The following is a 25,636-nucleotide window of genomic DNA, read 5'->3' as shown; positions in this document are numbered from 1 at the left end:
AAATATTACTGGATATTTGAAATATTTTTATATTGAGAATTTATATTGATTAGATAACTTGGAAATTAAACGTTTCATAGTAATTTTTTTTAGTAAAATTTTTTGATATATTAGCACGATACTTACTCGATTGTGGATTAAACAATACAAACAAATCAGTTTAAGAATTGTTCCATAATATTTTTTGACTATGAAACTGTAGAAATAAAATGAAAACTTGAAGCATCGTTTCTATCCATCATTGCTTTCCAAATATTATTTGTATGTATCTGTATGTCATTTTCATGTAAAATCATTACATGTAAAATCAGTGTATTGTAGAAATAATGTAGATAAATGTAATGGTACCAATATCTTATTATTTATCATCACTATCCAACGACCAACTAGAATTTACTCTGATAAATGATCCAAAAATATTTCATTTTTATTTTTGAGAGTTGTAATCAATATAAAACTATAAAAAAAACAAATAAAATATTATTATTATTAATATAAATATTTAAAAATATGTTTAATAATTTTCCTGATTATTAATAATTTTTTACTATAATCTCTAACAAATTCAGGAAAATTAATAATCTATTAATAATCGATAACGAAAATCAACAGAATGACTATTTATTATCGATTATCGGTCAATAAATATAGAATACATTAATCGGCTGACAGTAAGTAATATGTTAAATTGTGTTAAATTAATATAATATAGTAACGATTATATTTATTCCCATTATATGCCGTTTAAAAATAAGTATTATTTTAATTCTTGCATCTATTTGAAAAAGTGAAATTTTTTAGAAGTTTCATTAAATTTTGCTTCATTGAATTTTTATTTTAGATTATTGAAGATCAAATACTAATAATAATAATTTATATTTCATTAATAATAATAAAGAATATATACTTCTTTCTCATTTATCGTTTAACTTTTATAATTGCATTTGCTATTATAATCCTGACTATTAATTATTTTCATTATTTCACTGCCAATAAGATTCTTTTTGATTTGCAAAATTTCCTAAAAGCAAAATAAATTTTGCTATGACTACGGACATCGTTTTCGAACTATCCAAATTTTAATTTGTTTAATTTAATTATTATTATAATATACATTTTTATAATAATAATTTTCAAAAAAAACTTTGTTTAATATTAATAATTTACATTACATATATAACACGAATTCCATAAAATTTGTAAGTGAATCCACAAACTTTGATCAATGAATGACCGTGTTAAGGGATAAAGTAGAATCGTGCGAGGGTGTTGTGTAGCAAAACAAATCAATTTCCTGAAATGACCCCTACAGTTTTCCTCACCATATGATTCAAGGCTTCATCTGTCTACTTATATCATGTCTACTTATAATCAGCAACCGTTTCAACATCTCTCTATAAGAGAAAAGAAAAATTGTAATTGTAGTTATTATTCGATGCTTTACCAAAGAAAGAATATATATATATATATATATACACACACACACCCTATGAAAGGAAGAAAAATAATCGAAAAATTGCTTCGTCTCTGGAATCATGCGGCGAGGTATGAAATTTCGATGGAGTAACGTTAGTGTGATTGTCGTAATGACCTTGAAATTCGACGCCATCTCAAATATCAGGTCAAATAGAAATGGCGACTCGAATAATGATTCACTGAAATGTATAATCCTTGAGTATGTAAACATAGAAGACGATGGAAAAGGTTGTTGTTAAGCAAATACTTGGGCAATTATTATAAACCTATTGAAAAATAGATTGAAAAATTGTGAATTTTTTATCACGGTGATCCAGAAATAAAAAATAATAAAAAAATATATATATATATATATATGTAGAGAAAAATATATATATAGAGAAAGATATAAGAAATATATAAGATGTGTACCTTTCAAATTGTATGAAGATATGAGAGTTAATAAAACGTGTGAGTAGTAGCAGTATACGTTCCATTTTACGATTATATTGGCTTCTTTTCGAAGAATGCTAAAACGTTAAAAAAGAACTCGAAGATCAATGAATATAAATAGTTTTTATATTTATTTATTTTTTTTTTTTTTCTTATGTTTCGTTAGCACTACGAAGAGCGCTCTGAAGATGTGACAATTAACAAACGCTTTCATAAAATAAACTGTGTTGTAACACTAAGAAATAAACAATAAGCGATAAATTACATTATAAATGTCAAAATTCTCGATTTGTCTTCTTAACTCTTTTATCATATTTGAATTTCAATGATCTAATCTTTGAAAAGACATTAATAAAACAGAAGAATTAAAAATTAATTTTCTTATTTTCTTATTTTTCCATTAAAATTTCTTGAGACAAAAAAAAATATATGTATAAAAAAAAAAAAATTCTACGCATTATAAAAGTTAAGAAAGTTATATTCAAAAATAAAGCTTACTTAAGAATAAGATATATTATTATAAATAGCGCGCAGAACAACAACAATAACAATAAATCTAATGGAATAGTTTTGACAAAGTATTAATAACAATTTGTTACTTGTAAATTATTTGTCTAACATTTCTGGAAATGTTTCATGACGAATGCCAAAAGAAAATCTTAAATCAATAATTCTGGAAATATTATGAAATTCCTATTGAATTAATGAATTGATATCACAATTGATTGTACAAATTTCGATAAAAAAATTAAGACAAATAATGTTAAATTTGAATTAAAAGTAATTGGTCGATTGATTTAAAAATTAAAATAGCATAAAAAGAAATTTATGCCTTTTGGGAGATAAAAGTAGGGAGAAAAAAAAATTCCCTAGATCTAAAGAGAAAGAGTGAAGATCGAAATTCAATTGAAAAGAACTCGTTTTGCGCAACTGTTGATTTGGCACTGACAATTACACGTTATGTAGCGATATCTTTGTTGACTTCGAGCTTAAAAAGGCGCAAAGGAGTGGATTCTAAAAATACTATCTACCCTCATTCTGGCGTGTATTCAACCGCGATCAACCATCGAACGCAATGGCCATCGATCGATCGAAATAGTTATAAATTAGAAAAAAATATCGTCAATCATTTATCCTTACAATTTTAAATTCGCTACGAATTATTTGTAATTAATAATTTTTCGATTATTATATGTTCGATTATGTATGAAACTTATTATTTTATTATTAATATTATTTAATATTGTTTACTAGGAATTTATTTTTATAAACAAAAAAAAAATTTCTAGATTAAATAAACGATGAATAAATTTATTTTAGTAGAAACAGAAATTGGCAATATTTAATTAAACTAACAAGAATTTGACGATTGCACGATTACGTGAAAATTTTCATTCGTTGGCAACACTGAATTTTACGTCGAAGTTGTCGAACGAGGGTAAGACAGAGCATGAAACAAATTCGAGTAATTAACAAATGGGAAACTTGTACACAAGTTGTCGTTCTTTACTTTTCTTTCGTCATCAAAACGTCGTGAAACGGACATACAACTTGAGATAAGTCTGGATTTAAATGGGACACCTACGCGAAAATTCCGTTACTATATAGTATAAAGTACTTTAGTACTTGGGGACTGTGTAAATGACACAAGAATCATTATCTGCGAACGTGACATTTTAACGTTATTCACGCGTTATTTTGATTTTACGACAACAATAAAATTTCCAACTAATTTTTCAAGTAAAGATTTAATTTTATTTTAACAGAAACAAAATAAGGTTATGTTGTTCTAAAGACAAATTTAACTTATATAGACTCAAGGACGAAAAAGGGATTAGATTTGTAAATAAATATAATACAAAATTATATAAAAATGAAAATATATACGTTCATAAACATTGATCGCGTGAATATTCGCTGCATCACTATGTTATCATGTCAACGTGCATTTTGGATGATGACCGATATTCTTATAATAGCGGAATTTATGTTTCGCTGAGAACATCAACTATGTACCAGCTTGCCAGAAATTAGAGGGAATTATTTGATGCTTGTTATTCTTATTACAGAATTGTCAACGACAATCTAAATATATGTATTTTCCTAAACAAAAATATTTACTAACTAGTAACTATAAACATTATCAGTTGTATGAAGATAAATTTGTGGAAATTAATCGTTGCAGTCTTTTTCTTGACGAGTAAACGAATAAAATGTATATAAACCATCATTCAAAAATTTACATTCATAATTTACATCATGCATTGTAAAGAAAGTATCAAATTTTTATAGAAAAGTATCAAGCAAAAAAAATGTATTGAAAAATTAAGAAATTAATTTCTTAATTTTTTCCTTTCTAAAAAAGATAATATATAAAATTTTGAAATTTTTAAATATAGCATTCATAGAAAGATAGACAGTTATCATAAAAAAAAAAAAAAAAATAAGAATATACGAAAAAGCTTAAATTACCTCCTAATGAATGATACGTCACCATAACCTTATTAGGAATATTTATGAAACTTCATATTACACGATTGTTTCACATCACAATAATAATAAAAAAATTTTAATTCACTTATAACCTATAAATGAAATTCTTCGTAAAAAATGATTTTATAATACACGGATAATTCTCATTCAGAACATTGATTTAAAAAACTGAATTCATTCTATTCGCGTGGGAACAACGGTATCCAAGATAAATTTCGATATTTTACAAGTAGAACAGTCGATTCTGTCTCACGAGCGCAACAATTCCACCAGAAAACAATGTTGGAGAGCAACGGCAGCAGTCATTCGTTCGACACACGTCTCTAGCAACAAGTGTTTGTCGTGGTTGTCCATCGGTAACGAAGCCCATATTAGTGTTCGTGGCGGTATTCTGTCTGGAGGGAAACGCATTCCCAACGGTCTTTGATCCTACGCGAATTCAATTTCAACACTGACCTAGCGTATCATCGTTTGATTTGATTGACGTTTTATCAGCTCGAAATGACTATACTTCTTGGAATAACGTCTATGATGAAAATCTAACGACTTCAAAACAACTTCGATGATATCAAGAAGCAAGAATCTTCAATTTTAAAATTACGTTTATATTTCGTCAAGTTTCTGTCAAATTCGTCGTAGCCGTTATGTGTCGAATTACTGACTACCATCTATCGACCTATCTATGAAGTTTCGACGTAACAGAGGGGAAACTCGGGAAAACTGGTTCTCACACTTGGCTAGACTCAATTTCACCTTGAACTACACTGACCTAAATCACTGGTATTGTTCATCGTCACATTTTCGACCGCACGAATCGTTTTTTCGTTCGCTGATTAACGAAACGAGATATTTAGCTCTTCGATATTTATCTCGTCTCGATCAAAAATTAAACTTATCGATTGAACATCAATTATTATTTCAATATTATTCGAAAATAATACGAAAGTTTTCCTTCAGGATTGATTTCAGATCCTGATTTAGATCCGTTCGAGGCAAAAATGTCAAAGTCGGGGGGGAGGGCGAAAATTTCGCTCGTGTTGTGGACGACACCAGCGCGGTCGCTCGTTGCGAACTGGATCGGCTTTCAAGCCGGCAGACACGTTGTGCGGAATTTACGGCGCATCGCGCCTGTATGCGCGCGCGACATAACCATTGCAATTTTACAGACTTTCTGTTTCTCTCTCCCTGGGAAAGTCACGTGCGCCGCGTGAATCTTCATTTACGTCGATTATTATTCTGTCATCTTAATCCTGTGTGCAATCTTTCGTCACTTCGAAGGACCCGGAAAAAAATTTATGTCAACATGGATTACGGTCAATGAAAGGAGAATTATGGAAGTTGTTTGACCAAGGGTGAATATGATTGATCGATGTATCCTATCCGTATTATTAACATCGTGATACTCTTAAGTTTATTTTGCGCACCTTATATTTTACGAATGTTCCATAGCTTTTTCGAAAATTGTGAAAAAATTCAGATTTATTTATCGACATCTATAGTATGTAATTTTATGGTTCTTTTATTAATAAGGAAAATAGAGTATGCGAATCATTATCGATCAGAATAATTTTTATAAAAAAAAATTACATAAACAATTTTTAACATTCTATTTACTTTTTTTAATTCGTTATCAATATTGTTTACTCTTTGACATAAAATGTAAATGACCGCGTTTCGATACTTTTAAATAAGGATAAAAATATAATTCTTATAACTACACGATAAAAAGAATTTCTTTGTGTACAAAAATCAATTTACGATAGACTCTCGAGATAATTCCACGAATTATATCTGAATCGATCTGACTATCAACAAATTCGCAAAAAAACTTCGGTTACTTCTTTGCTGTTATCCACCGTGTACTTAACGTGTATAATTTGCATGATAAGGCTCGTTCGTATCGCGGCCCCTTTTAGATGTTTCGCGAAGGAAAAAAAGAAATAGAAACAATTTGCAATGTGCAAAGCTGTGGATCAGTGGTGGCATCGTTTGCTCAAAACATAAAATACAGTCGATTGTTCACGGTTCAATTACTCTACATAGGGAAAGCATTTCAACGACGCTTAGATAATCGATATTCAATCACACTTGCGAAACAGCCTTTACGCGAACTGTTACAATGGCCGTTTTACCGCGAAACTTAGTGTTCGTTACGTAACTAATAAATTTTATGATAGAGAAATTTTCTCTTTTTTAAATATTTAAATCTAATTAAAAAATTATTGATCTTTTTTTATTTTATATGTCAAAGTATTTAATTGCTGTTTTATTCATACCTTTAAATATTGTTATGGCCATTCCGATGAAAATCATTTTAATTGAATATCATTAATTAAAATTTGCTTAGAAATTAAATTTCAATTCCTAAATTTTATAATTCAATTTTTATGAACAAATTGTAAACAAATCTATATAAATATATCTTTGACTGCTATACATGTTAAATATTATACATGTTCTCTACTTGTTTTCTATTCTACGGTTATTTTTTTGTTAAAAAAAAAATGAATTCCAAGAATTTTAAACTAACAAATTACTTGAAATTACCTGAAAAAAAACTATTTATACTGAGATTGCAACATGCATACGACCTTTAGATACGTTCTCCGTATAGAAGTGTAACCGCTTTTTATCTTGTGCAGTCGTTCAACTATGGTAACTCTGGCGATAAGACTTTAGATAAGCTTAGGAGCATGTGCTCATAAATGTAACGTGAATAAGAGAAAGTACTAAAAACTAGAAATTTATTCTTAAATCTTTCAAGAATCTTTCAAGAATTTTAAGAAAATAAGGAATTCGAAAAAAACTTAAAAATTGTTGAATGTAAATAAAAACATAAAGAAAACGAAAAAAATAAGATAAATAAGAAAAATAGAATCAAGAAAAAAGAGTGAAAAATAAGTGTTTTATACACTCAATATTATTTTTTTAAATTTATTTGTAAATGTATTTATCACTTTAACTTCGAATCTTCACGCATTCTTGACAAAGATCCAAAAATGTATCTTAACTAATCATAAAAATTTCGATTAATCCGCGTTTAAAATTATAATAGTATTTCAATAAATAAATATATTCCTTTATATGTTCCTTGAATGTAAAGATAAATCGTTTATTGAAATATTTTTTCGCGTATGCAAAATTGAAAAATTACTAAAATATCATCTGATGATAACTGACAAAGTTATGAAGTTCCGAAAATCTTGATAGTTTGCCAAAATCTGTCAATTCAAGTTTGTTTTATAATTTTAAGAAAATTTAAATAGAATCAAATCGTAGACATGTATAAATTATATATTATGTATATACTAATTATATACTATGTATATAAAGATTATGTAAATTTGTAAACAAAAATAAAATAACTGATATAAAAAGTCAATAACATATTAAATTCAATATAAAAAATTGTAATAAATTGTTAATATTTTATTAAATTCAATAGTAAAAAATTTTACTATTTTTTACATTCAACAATTCGAATAAATTAGATCAACAGAGTTTCGCATTATGGCATATAATTATCAATGTTTTTATATTGATAATTATAAATTCTTTTATTTTGTATGAAAGCTTTATTGTGAAACAAATTTAATAACCTATTTCCTAGTTATAATTAATAAAACAATGTTTCGATGATTGTAAATATAATCAAATTTTATATTTTATTTTCTATAATCATAATGTTGGAAATGACATTAAAATAATAAAGAACATTTGGCGCCACCAAACAGCAAAACAGGAGAGAGTGAAAACCAACTGCCAATACGAGTTGATAATATAGAGAAAATGCTTTATCATTTAAGAAACGTTCTACATTTCCATCTTTACCGACTGTCAAATAAATTTTACCGACCATTACAACTGGATCAATTCGTTTGTATCTTTAATGATGGAAAAAAAAAATATGCAACGAATACTAATTTATTAAATTGAATTTACTATAATGATTTATAATTAGAAACGTAAATAAAAAAAATAATCTATTTTTATGGTATGGAGAACAACTATAAAAAAAATTACTTTTTTTTATATGATTTAACTGAATCTCTCTCTTAGTTTTCAGTTTTCATCATGACCTACATCCTCTTGCGTTTCATCAAATCGATATGTACAAACAGTGTACATACAATAAATTGTTAGAACGAAAAAATAAGTAGTTTAAAACATTTTGCTTATATTTCCTTTATTACCGATTAAGAATTGTATTGTTATTCGTGCGAAAATCATAGAGTAAAAATAATGCAGATATGCAACATGATAAAAATATTACTTATCATTGAGTTGTAAACAAGAAATATCTCGGAATTTGTGATAATTGATAAATGTGATGCATCATAAAGTTTACTGTCATCAAAATCAATGACAAAAAAGTAAAAGAGATATTTGTATACATATAATGTGTTTATATTATTTTAAATAATAACTTAAAAGCACACAACAAAGTAAACAACAACTAAAAACATAAATATCGATTGTCAGTACTTCAAAAAAGTCCTATCAAAAATATAAAAATCAATATTTTTGTATTGAAATATGTATACATTTAATTGAAACATTTTTATTAACTCAATAAAATAAAAAATATGTTTAAAAATTAAATAAAATTATTTTTCAAAATTGCATTACTTTCACAATATATTCCATATGTTTTAGCTATATAGAACATTCTATGTAATATTTGTTTTCAATGATATTAAAAATAACGATGTCTTATTAAATTTTTCAATATTTACGCAGCATTATAGGACTGAAGTATTTGCTAAATTTAAAAACTTTGGGTTTAATCGAAGGTTAAAGTTAATACTCACCCCTCTCGCATCTCGGAAGAGAATGGCGGCGTGCACAGGATCTAGACAAGCATCTGAAGCTCTATGAGGGACGGCAGGTGTACCCAAAGAAAATCTTCTGGCACCTGGATCCAAAGAACTCCTTCTAAGCGCTCCTATAATTTAAAATTCATAATTTATAATTAACACCTCATTTGTCTAATGCAATCCAATTATTAATATTATAAAATCGAGTATCTGATATAAAAATGGTAATGCATCTACATTTTAATGAATCTAAAAAGAAAAATATATTTCAAAGAATGTCCATATATATCTAAATAATTATAATGTTTATATATAATATATAAATAATATACAATATATAATTAATAAATATCTATCGTCATATTATTATAAAATATTATTGACTTCAATGATATATAGGTTATAGTATTATAGGTTATAGTATTATTATTATCCTACAAACTTTTATATTTAAATTGTTACAGAAAATATTGTGACCCAATTCGTTTATATATTATTACACGTATGGTTAGTAGATATGTAAATTGAGTTTATCGTAACCCATATATAATTCATCGAATATCGAATACCTGTTAGACATTTTTTTTCCTGACAAATACATCCTCACCGGTTGACCATGATGGTAGTTAATTTGAACGGGAATTACAACACTGACCTTAACTCGTTACAATTTAACACAATTTATGAGCATACGTGCACAATCTTCCATGGGGTTACGTAAAATGTAATTCCTTATTTACATTTCAATTGCAATCCACGTTCAAACACGCTCATGTGTCTCCATGATTTATCTTATACTTTTCCAACCTCACTTTTTTCTATTCGAAATAAGTGTAATACTTTTACAATAATTCATATGTTAAACCTTTATTGAAAATACTTTTCAATAAATGATATTAGAATTGTTCATTTTGATTTAGAAAAAAACACGTTTATCAATGATTAATATTATCGCATAAATAGAATGCAAAAATGTTTTACTTATTATTTTGGCAAAAAGAAAACGATATATTAAGCATTTATTAAACACTTGTTGTTAATTATTTAACGTGAATATTTTTTAATTTTTTTAATATTAACACATTTGCGAATAAATTAATAACTTAAAATTTGAATTTTATTTTAATATTTTAATATTGAAATTTTTTAAAACAAATTATATTTAAATAAATTATTTTCAAAAATTGTATATAATTTATTATTAATTTATATATTTTTATAACTAACAATTCAACTTACACTATTTATATAAAAAAAACGAATCGGTTTAGTACGTACCTTTCTAATAGCGAAAGAAAGATCATTCTAACCTATATATTCTTTACAAGAAAACAATAACCTTTCATGTGATACAAAGTATCTGATTTCTGTTTCGAGTTATATCACGTTTGCATTCCTCGTAATACGAAAAACAAAAGATTCAAATTCTGCACGTTCTTGCAGTTTCGACGGTGTTAAGAACGTGAAGGTTTCCGACCATGTGTTCTGCAAAATAAACTTTTTCTCGGTTGAAGAACGTCGAACGTGTAGTATTACAGCGCCATGGTAGACCGGAATTCACTATCCAATTGCACGCTATCCTTCGTTTTCATTGCATTCGAATATTTTATCGTATACAAAAAATTGACGTATTTAAACAATTTATATGGTAAAATTCAATACGGAAAATAAATTTTTTGATGTTATTAATTAATATATAAGAATATTGATAATTTTTCACGTGTCTTAATTTTCATAATTGAATTGTGAATTGTAAATATTTTGATTTTACAAGTACGTTCTTCTATTATATGCAGTATAGGAAAAAATTTTTGAAATAGAAAAATAGGAAAATTGAGTTTGGAAATTTTTTTATTACATTTAATACTCATATTTATTCAGATGATATTTCATCTCATTATTATTTAATTGATATTCTCGATTAATTTTACCTTGAATAAATTTAATCTTTTTTGTCTTAATACTTTTTTTTTATTTTTTTGGGTATTAAATAATATTTGCATTTTATACGTATTTATATTTCTTTAATTTTACATAAATGCATGAACATTCGTAATCTATTGACGATACACTTTTTTTTATCACGTTTAGGTGAAAAGGCCTAGTAAAATTATAGAGATAGAAATCTCAAACGAAATCGAAATTCTGCTTTTAAAACAGAATTTATTTGTTCTCGCAGAGAGACGAAAAAAGATATTCAAGCCACAAAGATACTTTGCCGCTTTAAATATCATCAAATAAGTTGAATGAAAAGAAAGCGAAAAGAAAGCGAAAAGAAAGCGAAATAAATGCGGATAAAATTTTTAAATAACAAATAAATCATTAAAATTTATCGTTTGATAAATATTGCAAAGAATCTACTCGATTTCGAAAAGAAAAGAAATTGCAATTTTTATTAATTCAAGTGAAAGATCAAAAAATTAATGAAGCCGTGTTCTATACAGAAAATAGTGAATAGTGAAAATTTTTACATATTCGAGAAATCAGTCTTTCCTATCATTGCCTGAATTATTGCCGAGTTCTCGAAAGGTTAAATCTATCTGAAAGCTTAGAGAGAGAGATGAAGGAGTTTAATATCGTGATTATTTGCATTGTACTGTCAAGGTAAGAAATCTTGTTGAAACAATAGGATACAATAGAACACCCATTATTTCTTTCATCTCCATTTCTAATGTATTCAAGTCTTTCCCCACTACCACCATTACTTTTCCCTCACTTCTCTAGTGGCGATTACTCGTAAAATTCGTTTTCTCGTTGCAAAGATAGGCGACGTATAACGTATCCGCAATAATATTCGCTTCCTCAGCTTGAAACGATAGCCTTATATCCTCGGTTTATCGTGATTGTTTATTTCTCTGGCGCATTCTCGTCTACGCAGTCAATGACAGGCGCCACGGATGACAGACTCTTCGTCAATGATAGGTCAAAAGAATATCGATATATTACACATTGTTACGAGTTGTGAGATTTCGAAAATCGCGCAGTCGTCCATTATCATTTTTTTTTATCGTGGATATGAATTTGAAAATGAAATGGATAGCGCGGAAATTTAGTAATTAAATTTAGTAATTAATTAAATAAATAAATAATTATTTACTTAGAATAATTTTAAGAATTATAAAATTATATTAATAATATTATTGTTATATTATTATTAATTATTAAAAATCTCAAAAATTATATGATTGAATATTAACCTGAATTTGATGATCAACTTTATAAGAAAATTTTCGAATATTAAATTTTTCAAAAGATTGCGGTCGAAAAAGTTCAAATTGATTAGAGCAATGGCTCGAAAGTTGGGGAAGCTCGAGTCAAATTCCGGATGAATAGACAAATAGGTTAATTCTTTTTATTCATGAAATTTTCAGAATATACTTTGAATAGAACATATAACTTTGTAAACATATAATTTTCTTCAAATATTTCCTTTTTTTTTTTTCGAATTCTTTAGAATCTTTAATATAATGAAAGAGAATTTTATAAGTTAAATTAAAATTGACAGCTCTGGTCAGATAAATTATAAAGAAAGTTCATCTATAACCTGAAATGATCAGTAATAATATAGATCGAAAATGAATTAATTTTTGAGATTATTTTAATAAATTTTTTTTGTTATCATTATTATATAATTCGAGACAATTTAATATATATATATTTTTGTATATTAATTTAATTCAAATACTCGATGGTATTAATTTTTTATATTTGTAATATTTTTGAGATAGAAAGGTGACCTTTAAATTTTACATATACTTTTTTTATCGAATATTTTTTATTTGGCGTAAATAATTTATTTTAATTAATCAAATTTTTTTTGGAGATATATACATTATGTACATGATTTTGAAAAAATATCTTGAGAGAAGACATTTTTTAAATGTGAAAGCTATTAATTTCGTAAAAAGATTTCTACAATCATTTTTTTAAAAAATGGAAAAACCAGGAAGATTTTTCAAAACTCTTCTATCGTATTTTTCGTAAAAAAAAAAAAAAGTTCAACTTGTATACAAATTTTTGAAAACAAATGACAATGGTTCACCTTGTTTTTCGATATCGTACCATGAATCATTAAAAAAAAAAAACTCTAGTTGCATTTTGCGAAAATAAAAAATAAAAATTGCAATAAAAAATAAATGTTCATAGAAACATAGATATAATCATATGTATTGCATAAAATTTATACAATATAGTCGCTGATGTCACTCTAAGAAAGAGATGATATTATGAAATATTTAGTCTTTTTTCTGTCCAAGACTCCCGGATTTATATTCCCTTTCGAGCGTCGCTGCTTCTCAAATAGCTAAAAACAGAATCCTCTCTGCCTCCGCGTCAAACGATACTTTTGCAAAACTTAGAAACTATTGACGTTAGAGCAAAGTTGTACATAAATAAGACATCTCTTTTCGTATATAGATAGATAAAAAAATAGATCTGAGGATTTTTTCAACTTTGAAACTTTCCAAGACTATAAATTTTTTTTAATATTTTTATAATTTTTCAAAATTACTTTTTTCTTTATTTTCAAAACTTCAAATTCAACGTTTGATTAATTAAATCTTTGAATTTTTAAAATTTTCAACTTCCATCTTCTATCTGAGCTTTTAAATAATTCAATTCCTATTTGATCTCATTAATTTTCAAATTTGTTGTAGATTTTTAATCTGAAGATTTTCAAGTTTAATTTTCTATTGAAATTTTTTCATCTTATTCCCGAATTTCCACACTATTTTCGAGTGAAGAATTTAAAAAAAAAAACATTTTCTAAAAACATTGACCGATCCCATTTGACGACTTTATCTTATTAAACCTTTGACAATCGATTATAACGTGAAGTCGAGTCCATTGATGCATCTATAGAATGCATTAATTATCATCATTTAAAGAAGTCAGTTAATTTATTTTAAGCAAGGAGAATTCAACATCGACCTTGTGGATCGTCGAGTCGATTCGAAGGGAACTGCGTCAATGGACTCGGTTGCAGCTGCAGCATGTAGTAAGTACAAGCAGGCGCGCACACATGTGCTTTATGAGAATAAACCCAACGAACGAACGAACGATTAATTTTATTCGCCATATTCTGGAGATATTGTTGGAGATATTACGAAACAAGATCGACTTTCTCCAAATAACGACAGTGAAACGATAATATTCAGCGATAATATCTGATGAAAAATGGCCGACAATAAGCCTGTAACGATGGATGAAAAATAATGGGAAGGATGAATAATGAACATACTGCGAAATTCTTTTCCTCGAAACATATGTTTGTGATCCAATATACATATATATATACGTGGAAATATCTTTCGATCGATGCTGAAGGCCAAGACAAATACAAAAGTTGGTAATACGAAAATGTTGATCGTAAATTATTAAGTTACAAGCGATTGAAGTTTGCGTTGGACGAAGAGAGACAGAGATAGAGCATCTCTCTTACGCTCTATGCCTCACTTCACTTCTACGAAAATTTAAATTGCTTAATAACTTAAGCCTTGATCAAGATTATTGTATATCAATTTTTATATTTGTTTTGGTTTCTAGAAATCATTCATAATTAATAATGGATGTAAAAAAATTTAAAAGATAATATTTTAAATCAAAATTCTTCAAGACAAAAATTAAAATAAAAAAAAAATTGTCTTTCGATTGCATTAACAAATTGAAAATTAATTCTTTTTAATTTTTATAGATTTATATCGTGTTTTATATGATTTATAAAACATGATTATATAATTGTGAATTATCATATATGAGTTATAAATCAGTATATATATATATATATATGTATGTGTGATTTCTATTAGGAAAATTCGAAGTTGATTATTCTGTTTGTCTGCTCATCAAATATGAATAAAAAATATATATATATGAATTTCATCATCAAATTGAAGTATCATTAGAAAGATATGTAAAAAAGATAAGAATAGACGTAAATTAATTCTGTGAAGGTCATCTTATTAAAATAATAAAAACATTCTATGATAATATTTTTATATGCTATTTTAATTTATAATTCAAATATTCAATTTTCGATTTCTCGATGAATAATTGTATATTATAGCACAATTATGAACATTTCCATGTTATAATAATCGAAAGATAAAACTTAACCTAACCTAACCTAACAAGGATTTTCATAATATAATATTTTTAAATTGTAATGTATGCAATCTAAACGAAATTTAATAGCTAATAAATACGAAAAAATGGATTTTTATCAATTTTTCCTGTAAATAAAAAAAAAAGCATCGTTTGAAGTGAATTTTCGAAAGTAGAAAGTGTTCGATTGACCATACTTTCCAATATAAACTTCGAACGTATTTTCTCGTATTTTCAATTTCTGCCGGATAAATACGTTAAATATGAAAAATTATTTGCAAATAAGAAAATATGTTATTAAATATAAATTGTATATTGAACGATTAGTCAGTTTTATGCGTTGTCTAACATCGAATCGCTTATTTATTCACTTTGATAAACTATTTATTCGATTCGCGATTATGGAGAATCCTGAAACGTTTGAAATAGTATTTTCAAGCTTATACGGGCCATTAAACATTTAAACGATGCATAAAATTACGTAAATGCTTAATCTTCCCTTTCAACAAATACGTATTCGAATTTCACAAATATCGAGAGCCTTTCCCTGAATGAAAATTTTCCATCATTTTCTCCTGTTTTGATCAATTTTTTTTATCCTTTTCGATGGCGTATAACGAAAATATGATTCTGAATAATTTTTCTTCATACATGTTGCCACTATTCAGTCTTCGAGTTATAATATAAAGATATATTATACATGATATTTTTAATATTTCATATTCACATATTATAAGAATTAGAGATTATATTATATTAAATTGGGATTATGAGCAAAAATATGATATTTTTAATGTTTATGAAATTACATTTGATGCGAAATTAGGATTAAGTTAGGTTAGATTTGATAATATTAGTTTAAATCTAACATACACGCATCGAGTTTTCATTCGAAGAATCCACATTTATAAATACTATAGATACTTTTATTTATACACACTATAAACAAAAAATAAGGTTAGGTTTGAATTAGTTTATTATTCCGTCGTTACGAGGCGCTTGCAATCCAATGCTAATATGTTGCCACAATTATACGTAGAATTTTATATTGACGAATATGCCGAATTATAGAAAAAAAATTGTTAGAATATTAAGAACATATTTCAAGATCATCAAAATCGAAGAGAAATAATTTTTTTTTTTTTTTTTTTTGCGAATAACTATCATCCCAGGATACGTAATTTTTAAACATTTATATACGTAAACGCGATACGTACACACAATTCGAAATAACATCGTGACAAGATTACATATCAAATTATATCATCGTTAAAACCGTAATAATAAGTAACTTTAAAACTCTTATATACTTGTATATATACATTTTGATGACCGATAAAGCAGATAAAATCTTAAGCAAGTCAAATCTTAAGCAAGTTTCAAATTCCGTAAGTACACTTATTACAGAGGATTAGTTATACAATCGGGTCAAGGTGATTCTCGTTTCTTTCAATGGTGAACTGAACTCGACTAAGGTTGAACTTGGAAGAAGAAAATGTTACGTAAAGTCATTCACTGAGCCAAAAATAGAAGCAGGCTACCACCGTTTGAGTACAGTATCAGAAATAACCGTTAAATGCTAAGAGGATATCCGGGAATAAATTTCAATGAAAATTAAATTCAAGGCGGATCGTCCTTGACCATGATTGTATTTACGATATTATTATTTATCGCTGGGTTGCCAAATTTTGTGGGGGTGAAGAGAGAGAGAGAGAGAGAGAGAGAGAGAGAGAGAGAGGAAACGATGATCGTGTGTTTACAGTTACCGTATTACAATGTAAAAATAAAGTCAACGATATTATATTGGGTTGTTTGGAAAGTAACGTTTTTGGCACGCATCGAATATCATGCATTTAACCGGAGAGCTTATTTATTATTAAACTTCTCCCAAATAATAGAATTCTGGTTTCGAGTAAATTTCACTCGAGGAGAATAAAATTCAAACTTAAATTTTTATTGATCTTTTTAATGATCTTAAAACCGGTATTGTCGAAAGAATAACTCATTCTCGAAAATCGAGATTNAAAAAAAAAAAAAAAAAAAAAAAAAAAATTAAAAATACAAAAATTATCACATTTCGAATTTAACAATGATAAAACTNTCCCAAATAATAGAATTCTGGTTTCGAGTAAATTTCACTCGAGGAGAATAAAATTCAAACTTAAATTTTTATTGATCTTTTTAATGATCTTAAAACCGGTATTGTCGAAAGAATAACTCATTCTCGAAAAGAGAGAGATTTATAAAAAAAAAAAAAAAAAAAAAAAAATTAAAAATACAAAAATTATCATATTTCGAATTTAACAATGATAAAACTTTCACTAATTATTTAATTTGCAGATCATCGATTAATCAATATTTTTTTTGTAAAAAGTAATTTTTTTCTTTAATTCCAAATCTAATCCTGTCCAACATAAATCTATTTAAAATCTAACGCAATTTAATCTAATTCAAATATAACGTTGTTAGTATTAAAAATATTTCACGAGAGGATCTAAATATTTATCAAACATATAGGAAAAAAAAAAAAAATTAAATTCCTAACCCTATTTAACTTAAATCTACCTAACTCACATTCTAAAGATATAACATAGTCAGTATTAAAAATATTTCAAAATGGTCTAAATAGAATCTAAGAATCTCAATAAACATTCTTCAATGTAAATATTTATTTACCAAACCAATTTACCAAAATATTTCAATCGTCTCAATGAGAGAGGAAAAAAAAAAAAAAAAAAAAAAAGAAAAAGATCAAATTCACAGCCCATTTCTCATTATATTTTTGTTACCTTGCCTGAGAATGCTTTCGTAAATTCTGTAAGTGGTCTCGCAATCAGCATCCCTTAGATTGGGATATCTCACACCCCCGTCCAAACTCTGGCTCCTGTTCCTAAAGTCCTCCTCCTTCTTCCTAGGGGGATCCTGGCACTCGCTCTGCCGCCTCATGTGGCCCAACCTCCTCCCAAAATGGCGTATCATCTCTTGAATGCTGTAATGATGATGATCCTTCTGATGATGGGGCTTCTCATGATCCCCGTTCGGACTTGGCAACGTGGGCGACGCTCTTCCACTGCTCGTCAAATGGTGTTGCGAGTGTTGTTGCGGGTGCAGCTGGTGATGGACGTGATGAAGAGGGGGGTGATGATGATGATGATGATGATGATGAAGCTGATGATGATGACTGCTACCGTGGATCGTGTGGTACACCGAGTGGTGAGCACCGTGATGATGAGACGAGCTATGATTGGAAGAATTCGAGCCGTGAGACGAGCCGTAGGACGTCGAGGAACCGTAAGAATAGGTCGAGCTCACTGAACCTCTCGATATACGTTTCTGGATATTTTTGTGGTTCAACAACTCCTGGAGGATCTTTGTGTCGTGGTGTCTGCCCATGGTGTCCGAGGCGGAGGAACTTTTGTTGTTATCCGGATGATGATGGTGGATCATCCTTGTGTCACCGTTATGAGAGTTGTGGTGAGAGAGCAGATGACTTATTCCGTGCATCTTTTATTTATTTTTCTTTTCAAATTTATCTCCAATTTGATTCGTAGAGATTTTAAATTGAACGAAGAATCCAAAGCAGCAATCTTTTCTTTCAAGATTCAATGATCCTCGAGGATCGGTTGTTGTTGTTGTTAATGTATCGAGGAAGGTGACGTATGTTCCAGTAACACTGCGACAGATAATTAAATATTACGTTTAAATGGAATAAATGAGAGTAAATAATAATTTACTGAGACACGTGGACATTATCGATATCTTTTTATTTTTTTTTTTGAAAGAAATGATTAAGGATAAATAGGAGGAAATAAAATGAGATTAATATTGAACGCGTTCCTTTACTTCGAAAATTAAATTCATTGCAATAAATTTATCAAAGGTTCGAGAACTCTTATCCCTGATGCAAATGAATTAAGAGATATACCATTAATAAATTGCATGCAAACGTATGAGAATATGCATGTACAGTTTTTAGATATATGTTACAAATTTATATAAAACAATTGACCAAAATTTTTTAAATTTATAAAATAAATAAGATTAATAAATTGCTATCTTCGAAGAGATAGTTTGAAATTTAGATTGGCATATTCGAGTGAATCAATTTCTGGCAACGTAAACGATGCGTCGTTTTCTATAAACAACCAACTTCGTGAAATAGCCACGTGATACGTGATATTGCATGAAACTTTGGCATAATTACAGAATTAAGGATGTATTTAAACGATAGATTTTAAGTTTTAGTTAACAGTTGGTTATTGCTATTTTTCCTCGTATATTATTTAAATTATTCGATTATTTAACTTTCTAAAGTAAGAAGAGAAAATGGAAAATTAAATTTCAAATTTATTCCAATCAAAATAGGAAAGCAACTGATACGACAATAAATTATCTGATTTAATTCATCCGTTCCAGAAGCAAGACTATTTACTTCAATTAAAATCGATTGTTAAGTGTCTAACGAGAGGCTCATTGAACCTTGTTACCAACTAAACTTTATCGTCGACTGTTCAAGATTTAAAATTGGAAACGAATCCAAAATAAAACCAAGAATACATCTATTGGATATTGAACTAAATATACATTGCTTTAAAAATTTTTTATGTATTAACAATTTTATGAAAAAAAATTATCCAATTCGATTATTTATAATATATGATAAACTAATATATGATAAAAGTTGAATTGCAGAACGATCTATGACGTGATCAGCTTAATCTAATCTAAATATACGTACCACGCAATGAAATTTCTATTTTGACTTTCATCCTATTTTCTCTTTCTATACTTTTGTATGAAATACAAAGAGAACTCTAGCTAATTGAAAATATGAATCGATTCCAATATTACTTCGTAAATATCTGGATTAAGTTCCCATTTTCGAGGAAATATATTTTACTATCATATCGTATCTTTAAGAAGGCCGAAAAATCTTTTTAGAAAGTGCAAAAATCAATGTAAATGATACGCTTTCAAGATGCAGCATTTGTAGCAGTATTTCACGGTCCCATGAATACAGATGAATGATTTAACGGCTATCGTGGATCTCGCTGCCGAATGCGAAGTCTGCGCATGCGCATTTCTTTATATATATATATTTATACGTGCATGCGTGAAACTAGTATGATCAGCAGAACACGGAAAGTAAGAGTCTTTTTGTACTGTCTAATAAAGTTTTAAAATTATGAGGGTTATTTAATATCATTCTCGTCTTTTCTTTAATTATTTTTTTTTTGTACTTTGTTTTCGACTTTCAATAAACTTATCCCTGAGCTATTTATTTCTCAAATAAAATTGGCTTCCACGATATCAAATTAATTAATACTTTGTTTGAATTAGAAAATATCTTTTCAGTTTCAAAATGTTTAAGCGGAAGCATACATAAATGTATTATCCCCAAGCGAGAGTTAAATTAGAATTCAGAAGGAAGCATTTAGCACACGCGACTGATTGCGAGATTAGAGGAAATAATCAGAGTAACTGATTACTATGTTGTTCTTACGAAAACAATTCGATTTTCCTTTACTCGAAAAAAATTTCATTCGGCTTCAACGGTATTGTAATTAATTTCGTTTCAACTTAATTTAGAATATTATCGTTTCTAATTTAAGATATAAAATATATTGAAATAGCGAAGAAAGATATAGCAAATGTTAGAAATATTTAAATACCTTATCAAAAATAAAACCTAACCCACGTAAAATTAAGAAAAATAATTTCCATTTTCATTTCTGTGTATCATATTATAAAAAATTTTTCTACGTCAAATCTTTCTATGAAAACAAAATATTCTCCTTAATTTTATTTTTTAAAGTTTACAATAAAAATCGATTTCGTACTGTTCAATCGTTCATGCTCTTCCAGTTTCATCGCTATCAGGAAGTTGAAATCATGATACTAGCCTTCCGGCTATACACTTGAAAATGTCCCGATTTTGACAACGAGGTCGTCGATGTGGCAAATTTCGGGGTCGTGGCAGAGAAACTGGGTCATATCGATTGACTGTCTCCCTATTCTAAAGGAGTGCACGCTCAAAGGAATTATTATAGTTCTCTTCTTTCACTCCTTTATCTAACAAGAGGAAGGAAAATTGGTGGTTGGAACTAAGACAAGAAACTTGGGCAACAATAACGTCAATTCGAATCTAAATCATTATTTCACTTCCTGTACAGATTCTTTTTTTCATCTAATTATATTTCGAAATTTAATCTTTTGAAAAAAATTAAAAATAATTTTTCTATATTAACTTCACAGTTTATCATTTTAAAAAAAAATATATATATATATATAAACTTCATCACTTATTTAACCTAATTTTAATTTTTCCGTTTATATTTAATATTTAATAATTTGACATTATTTTTGAATTTTTTTCTCTTTTTAACAATAAATGAAATTAATGAAATTAATAAAATTAATAAAATTAAAAATAAAATGAAAAAAGAAATTATTTGAAACATAAATTCAATTTAAGAAATTTATCTAATTTTTTGCTAAAATGACAAAATAAAAATAGCAGAATATAGTAATATGATAAAAGTTTGATACATGCAATGTTATGTATTCTGAAATAATAAATGACGTCTGCAGAATCATTATTTTTCCAATCACGCATACCACTTTTAACGGAAATCATTTTTTGCATATCATTGATAGAAATATGCATTGAAAAAAATAACATACGATTTAAATGATGATGACAAATAATTAACTTCAATTTTCACTAATATTACTATCTCAATTTAAATCTATTTTTAACATATAAACGATTACATATTTTAATAGAAAAAAAGATATATTATTAAAACAAAATTACTGAAAAAATTACCAGAAAAGTATAATAATAAATTTAAATCTATACCAATATAAAATTTTTTAAAAAATAATTAAATTTTAATAGATTTTTTAATATTAAACATTATCCCAAAATGTAAAAATAAATATGTTTTCGTATTTTATTTAATAATATCAATTAAAAAAAAGTTATGTAAAAAATGTTAATATTGATAATGATTTAGATAATGAATAATCTACGTTTTTAATACAAAAATAGAATTTTTGCATTAATTAATTTCTAAATATGTATGTTTATCTATCGTCAATTCTATATTTGCAATTATTTTACCTACATTCTTTTCGAACGATATTAACTTTGATTTCAATAAAATTTCGATTGAATTTATGCATCCAAAGATAATAGCTTTTTTCGGTGCAATTACTTCTAAAATCTAGATTACCTTGAGAAATTCATTGGAAAACTTTAAAAAGTTTTAGAGAAATAAACATAGGATTATGAACAATATAATTGAAAAACAAAATAATATCTTATATTCTCAGACATTGTTTATTTTGCTCGACGACGATTTTATCGAAACTAATTACTCGTTATATTATTTTTTCAATACTATCAATCCAGTTTTATCACGCGTGTAGAAATCAAGCAAAACAAATTTCTCACGTAAATGTTTATCTGAACGAATAAAAAAAAAATGTACAATAATTATTTTCTCATTCGATTACTTTACTTTATTAACGGTGAGAAAAGGGATTTTTAAGACAGCAAACAATTCATAATATCTTAAAACAAGAGAGAAATTTCTCTTAATAAAGGTCAAACTCAAAGTCATTGTCATTAATATGAAAAATTATATCAAAGGATCTATAAATATGTTACATTATTAACTTATATATATATATATATGTATATTTCATTGGTTTATTGCAGAGGTTCACCTTTAAAATGTCAAACACAATGTGATTATGTTGTGAAACGTTACCGATAGAGTAATATACTTTCTCTCTAATACGTTAATTACGACTCGACATTGAACGTTGAAATCTATCTTATACTCACGTCCACTCTACGAAAACATCAATATTTCATCGTATATACCGATTGAAATTAAGTTACCGCTTTTAACGATAGCTATCATCGTCTATGATATTGTGTGTGTGTATTAGATAAAAGTGAATGTAGAAAATGTTTGTATTTACAGAGTGTATTACTTAATATATTCACTGTCGATTAGATTTCTATTATGTATGTAATGATATAATATATGTTAGCTCTGAGAGTTTCTAATTTAATAATTAAATTTTAATTAAAATGTTTTCTTCAAAATTTAATTATTTCTAGATAATATAGATATAGAATATAGTGTTTTATATGTATGAATGTATATTTTAAATATAATTAAATTTGACTTTGAAATGTTTTTGAGAAAAAGATTGTTTTATCTTATAGAAATATAATAATTTAATTATTTCATGATTTTTTTTCTAATTTTAAAATATTAATTAAATTTAATCAATTCAAGTATATAAATACATAGCATACAAGAAAGAAAAATAGAATGAATATTTTTAATATTCATTACAATCATACTAATCTCTTTTCATCGAGGGTCATGCGTAATTAATGCATATCACAATGCCCAAGATCATCTAAAATGTTTCACAATCATTTTTCTTTCTTTCTTAACCTGCACTACCGACACGACAGCATTTCTATTTAGAGAGCTCGAATATTTAACGCGTCATAGTTATGTCTTGACAACTTGTAATTCATATGTCATCGTATCTTCGACTGTTTATTAACACTTTATCTTCAGAGCGCTTTTCTTATTAACAATGGCCTATTATTAAATGTGATATCGTCTAGTATGTTTATGCGCCACTGCATTTGCACAAGCCAAAATGTATTTCAATATTTAAGTTCCATTCATTGTGAAATGTAAATGTGCAACAATGTGATCATGATGAAATAAAAATTTATTTTTTAGAATTTGGCGAATAATTTATATAAAGTGTTAATATATTCGTGATATGTTTTTGAAGAATTTATTTTAGAAATTAAAATAAATATAAAAGTTGATATGTCAGTTGAGATTTGTTTATTAATTTACTGACCAATATAAATTTGCGCGTAGATGAAATGAGAAAGAAGATAGAATAAGAAAACGTGGCACGACAGTATGATATTTCATTCTATTTCACGCTCTATCTTCATTTCACTTCATCTAACATAAATTTCAATTGCTTATAACTTAAAAAATAAAACTAAAACGATATTTTTCTATACCAATTTTCTATACCAATTTTTATTATTTTGGCTTGGAATTGATCAAGAATTGATCTCATGAATATATATACATTAGTGAAATTTATATTTATTTTTATTTAATTTATTTTATTGTAAAATAATAACATAAATTATGAATAGATATTAATGTTTCTTTCGAAGATGCACAAAAAATGCACAATTTTTTTTCTAGATAGATATTATTGTAATTTTTAATAAATCATATAACAAACTAATTTAACATATTATTTCATATTTATGAATGTTTTTGCAAAAATTTAAAAATTATAAAAAATAAAATTTTATTTAAATGTAAAATGACAAACATCAAAAAAAAATTATCTCGAGTAAATATTAAAAATGAAAAAAATTTTAAAATCAAATTGAAAAATGTTATACAAAGGATAATATATTTAAACATTTACAATAATATGAATTATTATTAATTATTAATTATATATATAAATATGGTTATTTAGAATCGATTCAATGGCCAAACAAGACTTGGTAAACAATAATATGCAAATTTGTATGACATTTATACAAAACAATATGTTTACAATCAGTCGAATGAACTTTGTTTCAGTTTGCAAATTAAATTTTCATTTTTAAGTTATGTAATAAATAATATTACATAACGCAGTGGAACATATATTTTTAACAATTTAATATTCATTGTATAGTTGAAATGTATGTAGATATATATATATATATATTTATTTATTTGTTTTAATAAAATAAAAGTTTTGAAGTTTTTAAGTGCGCATTTGCATTAACATTCAATGTAATAAAAAAAACAGTAAATAATTTATGCAAAACTATTTCGTTGCATATGTAAATTGTATGTAAAAAAAAACTGCAGATTTTTATGTATTTATGGAAAATTTAAACAAAAATGTATAATGTAACAAAATATATATATATGTATAATGTAATTAAATAATATGCAAAGATAAAATAAAATATAATGTTTAAAGGAAACAGATTTTTGTTCAAGTTCTATTTCTTTAATTTGAAAAAAATTTCAATTTACATAAATTTACTATCAAATAAATTGCATTTTAATTTGACATAAACAAAAATTGGTCGATAATATCAAAAAAAAAAAAATACTTTGATTTAAATATTATCAAATATTATTGATAAAATTAAATTTAGCTTTTTAAAGTAAAAATACATGTCAAGGTATTCTGCAAATTCTTTTCCATTACTTGGTTAAACAATGTTTTCCTTC

At 26.6% G+C, this 25,636-nt stretch overlaps 1 protein-coding gene across 3 annotated transcripts in view; it reads right to left on the bottom strand.

Moving 5' to 3' along the window:
* The window catches only part of LOC122718897 (dentin sialophosphoprotein-like), a 99,868-nt gene that overhangs the window by 25,023 nt on the left and 49,209 nt on the right, over positions 1 to 25,636 (bottom strand). For all 3 annotated transcript variants that reach the window (XM_043944296.1, XM_043944295.1, XM_043944294.1), the window contains exon 8: positions 9,213 to 9,346. In XM_043944296.1, coding sequence (XP_043800231.1) covers positions 9,213 to 9,346 — 134 coding nt within the window. The remainder of the gene's footprint in view (positions 1 to 9,212; positions 9,347 to 25,636) is intronic.

This window comes from Apis laboriosa, unplaced genomic scaffold, assembly GCF_014066325.1.
Source record: "Apis laboriosa isolate Shangri-la unplaced genomic scaffold, ASM1406632v1 scaffold68_cov148, whole genome shotgun sequence".
In the NCBI taxonomy this organism is placed as follows: Eukaryota; Metazoa; Arthropoda; class Insecta; order Hymenoptera; family Apidae; genus Apis; species Apis laboriosa.
The sequence above is the reverse complement of the archived record's forward strand: the minus strand, read 5'-3'. Positions and strand labels throughout refer to the sequence as shown.